Source organism: Diaphorina citri, unplaced genomic scaffold (assembly GCF_000475195.1).
Source record: "Diaphorina citri unplaced genomic scaffold, Diaci psyllid genome assembly version 1.1 scaffold6648, whole genome shotgun sequence".
In the NCBI taxonomy this organism is placed as follows: domain Eukaryota; kingdom Metazoa; phylum Arthropoda; class Insecta; order Hemiptera; family Psyllidae; genus Diaphorina; species Diaphorina citri.
Window position 1 is genome coordinate 1 of NW_007384024.1, and position 2,719 is coordinate 2,719.

General features: G+C 37.2%; 1 protein-coding gene across 1 annotated transcript; it reads right to left on the reverse strand.

The window, feature by feature from the left end:
- Positions 1–112: 112 nt before the first annotated feature.
- On the reverse strand, positions 113–2,239 carry LOC103522036 (signal transducing adapter molecule 1). Its single transcript, XM_008487145.3, has 3 exons — positions 1,936–2,239; positions 1,251–1,411; positions 113–480 (listed from the first exon to the last, which is right to left on the reverse strand). Exons 1-3 carry the CDS (start codon positions 1,976–1,978, stop codon positions 169–171), a joined length of 516 nt encoding a protein of 171 aa, XP_008485367.2. The 5' UTR covers positions 1,979–2,239; the 3' UTR covers positions 113–168.
- Positions 2,240–2,719: the final 480 nt, after the last annotated feature.

The window sequence follows — 2,719 nt, forward strand, 5'->3', positions numbered from 1 at the left end:
CTTTTCTACAAGTTTGGCCATGCCTCGGGATGAACTAGCGGGATTCCGGAGCGAAGCGACGGAATTCAGCTAGTATTAAGTAACAATAACAATCTGACTTTACTATTTCATTTTGCTGCTAGGATTTAAGTAAACCTTGGTTATGAATCCAATGGCTTAACAACAGCATTAGGTACTGGGGCTGTTACAACTGTTTAAAACAAAATAGGAAGCATCACTTACCCTGTTGCTAGGATCTGGTTGCACGTTGAAATCCATTCCTTCCTGTTTGAGCTTATAATACAAACTTGGAATCAGGCTCAGCTGAGGATCGTTTTTAAATTCTTCTTCTGCCCAACTCTTCAACAGCAGTTTCAACTTTTCATGTATTTTGGGCTGATGTTTCTGCCGCAATAGTTTGCTCAGTTCCTGTTCAAAATCTCTCGAGGCTACTTCTAGTGCAAAAGCAGTGCCACAATTCTTCACGCAGGCTTCAAGAAGCTGAAAAAGAAAGTGGGGAAAAAATTGTTGAATAAGTAGAGTTAGCTTAGCACGTCCTCACATGGGGTTATATTTTCAATTTTATTTGTTGGACTGTACCAAATGAATCGTTCCCAAGAAGAACGGCCTATGTGAAAATTTTCGATTTTTTTTTTTCTTTTTTAATCGGGGCCTATATGATCTCCTTGTTTCAATGCACTAATCGGTTTTGGGGTGAGAAAATCGGAAGTCGTTTTTTTTTTTTTCGACAAACTTCGTGAAGATTCAAGTAAAATTTCAGAAGAATAACGGCCTATGTGTAAAGATTATGCCTCAATTGTTGAACAAGTAGATCCTCACATGGGGATATATTTTCAATTTTATTTGATGGACTGTAACAAATATTTGTTGATGAACAAATATTGAAGCATTTCCCCAGTCTCCTAAGTAAATCTTACTAAATTAAATGTGATTTAAAAAAAAATCATTAATTTGAATAAGTAAGTGTTGGTGCATTTCTGGTGATAACTGGTTGGGGTTGTTCACTTTTGTTAAAGCTAATCGGAAATCTCTAACAGATACTTACTGTAATGGCCTGTAGTACAACATGATGTTGATGAACAAATATTGAAGCATTTCCACAGTCTCCTTAGTAAATCTTACTAAATTAAATGTGATTTTTTTTAAAAAAATTAATTAATTTGAATGAGTATTGGTGCATTTCTGGGGATAACTGGTTGGGGTTGTTCACTTTTGTTAAAGCTAATCGGAAATCTCTAACAGATACTTACTGTAATGGCCTGTAGTACAACATGAGGATCAGCATGGTTCAGTCTATTTGTGATAGCTTTCAAACAGTCTTTGGAATTTATTGCAGATGTTCCAACCTTATCACAAATCTCCAAGATCAAATTCCAATTTTCTGTGGTATTAGACTCACTTGTAGCTTTCTCTGCAAAGGCCAAAGATCAGTATACAATTAGCTCTATTTTAATAACATACAAAGATGGTGCAATAACAAAAGTAGCTGTGAAACGAGGTTGAACTTAAAAGAGCGATAAGTGAATACTTAATATTGTGTAATATTACATGACTAATTAGGTAGGTACTTAGAGCTGGGGTACACTACTGTGAAGAACACCTAAAAGAATTTGAAAATAAAGAGATTACCTACTGCTCCTGATAGAAGAGCCCCTTTCCAGATTTACTCTTTTTTGTTGAATTTATATTTTTTACATTTTAAAACAGCTCATACACTGATTCACCTAAGTACTTGCATAAGCAACTTTGTTATCAACTGACTCATGCACTCTAGAACTCTCCTATTTTCAGCTACAATCATAGAGAAGTTCTAGGCCAAGAGATCAGCTGAGTTGTGATAGGTACATATTATTTAACTATCGACAACAATCTTCTTGAAGTAGGCAAGTTAGTTGAAAGAGCTTAAAGAGGTCCTACCTTCTCAAAAAGACTTACCAACATCTGGATCAAAAGGAGAACCAGAACTAAACCATCCCATTCTAAATAATTTTCTCTATCAGATAGATTCTATTGGGTTGAATGTTGTAACAGACTGGTCAAAGTTTGGACCAGTGTCTATGTACTTGGTGAAATCTTCTCAACTGCTATACTGGTTCAGTACACTAGTACACACTCAGAAGGTAAAAATAATTCACATGAACAATTAAAAATTGTAATTTCTAATTAGGTAGGTTTTAAAGAAGAAAAATTAAATTAATCCCAAATATATACAGCCCCTTGTGTAACTGACTGACTGACTGACTGACTCACTCACTCACTCATACTAATTCTAACCCACTTCTAGATGAGCTAGGAAGATGCGGTTTTCACCATTGGATTCCTTATTTTTTGTAGGTACTGGGAAAAATCGGAAAATCCCGAAATTCCAAACCGTTCCCGAGATATTGACGTTTTTTAGTCCCCCCATAAGAAATACACAGGGAACACGCTTTGAGGCCAGCAAAACTTTTCCTACGTGACCTCATGCATACCCCGCGAAGCCCCGGGAGCGCGCAGCGCGACCGTAAACAAGGGAGCGCGAAGCGCGACCCCATGCACAACCCCGCGAAGCCCCGGGGAGCGCGAATCTAAAATATATACAGCCCCTTGTGTAACTGACTCACTCACTCACTCACTGACTCACGTATACAAATTCTAACCCACTTCTAGATGAGCTAGGAAGATGCGGTTTTCAACATTGGATTCCTTATTTTTTGTACATACTGGGAAAAATCGGAAA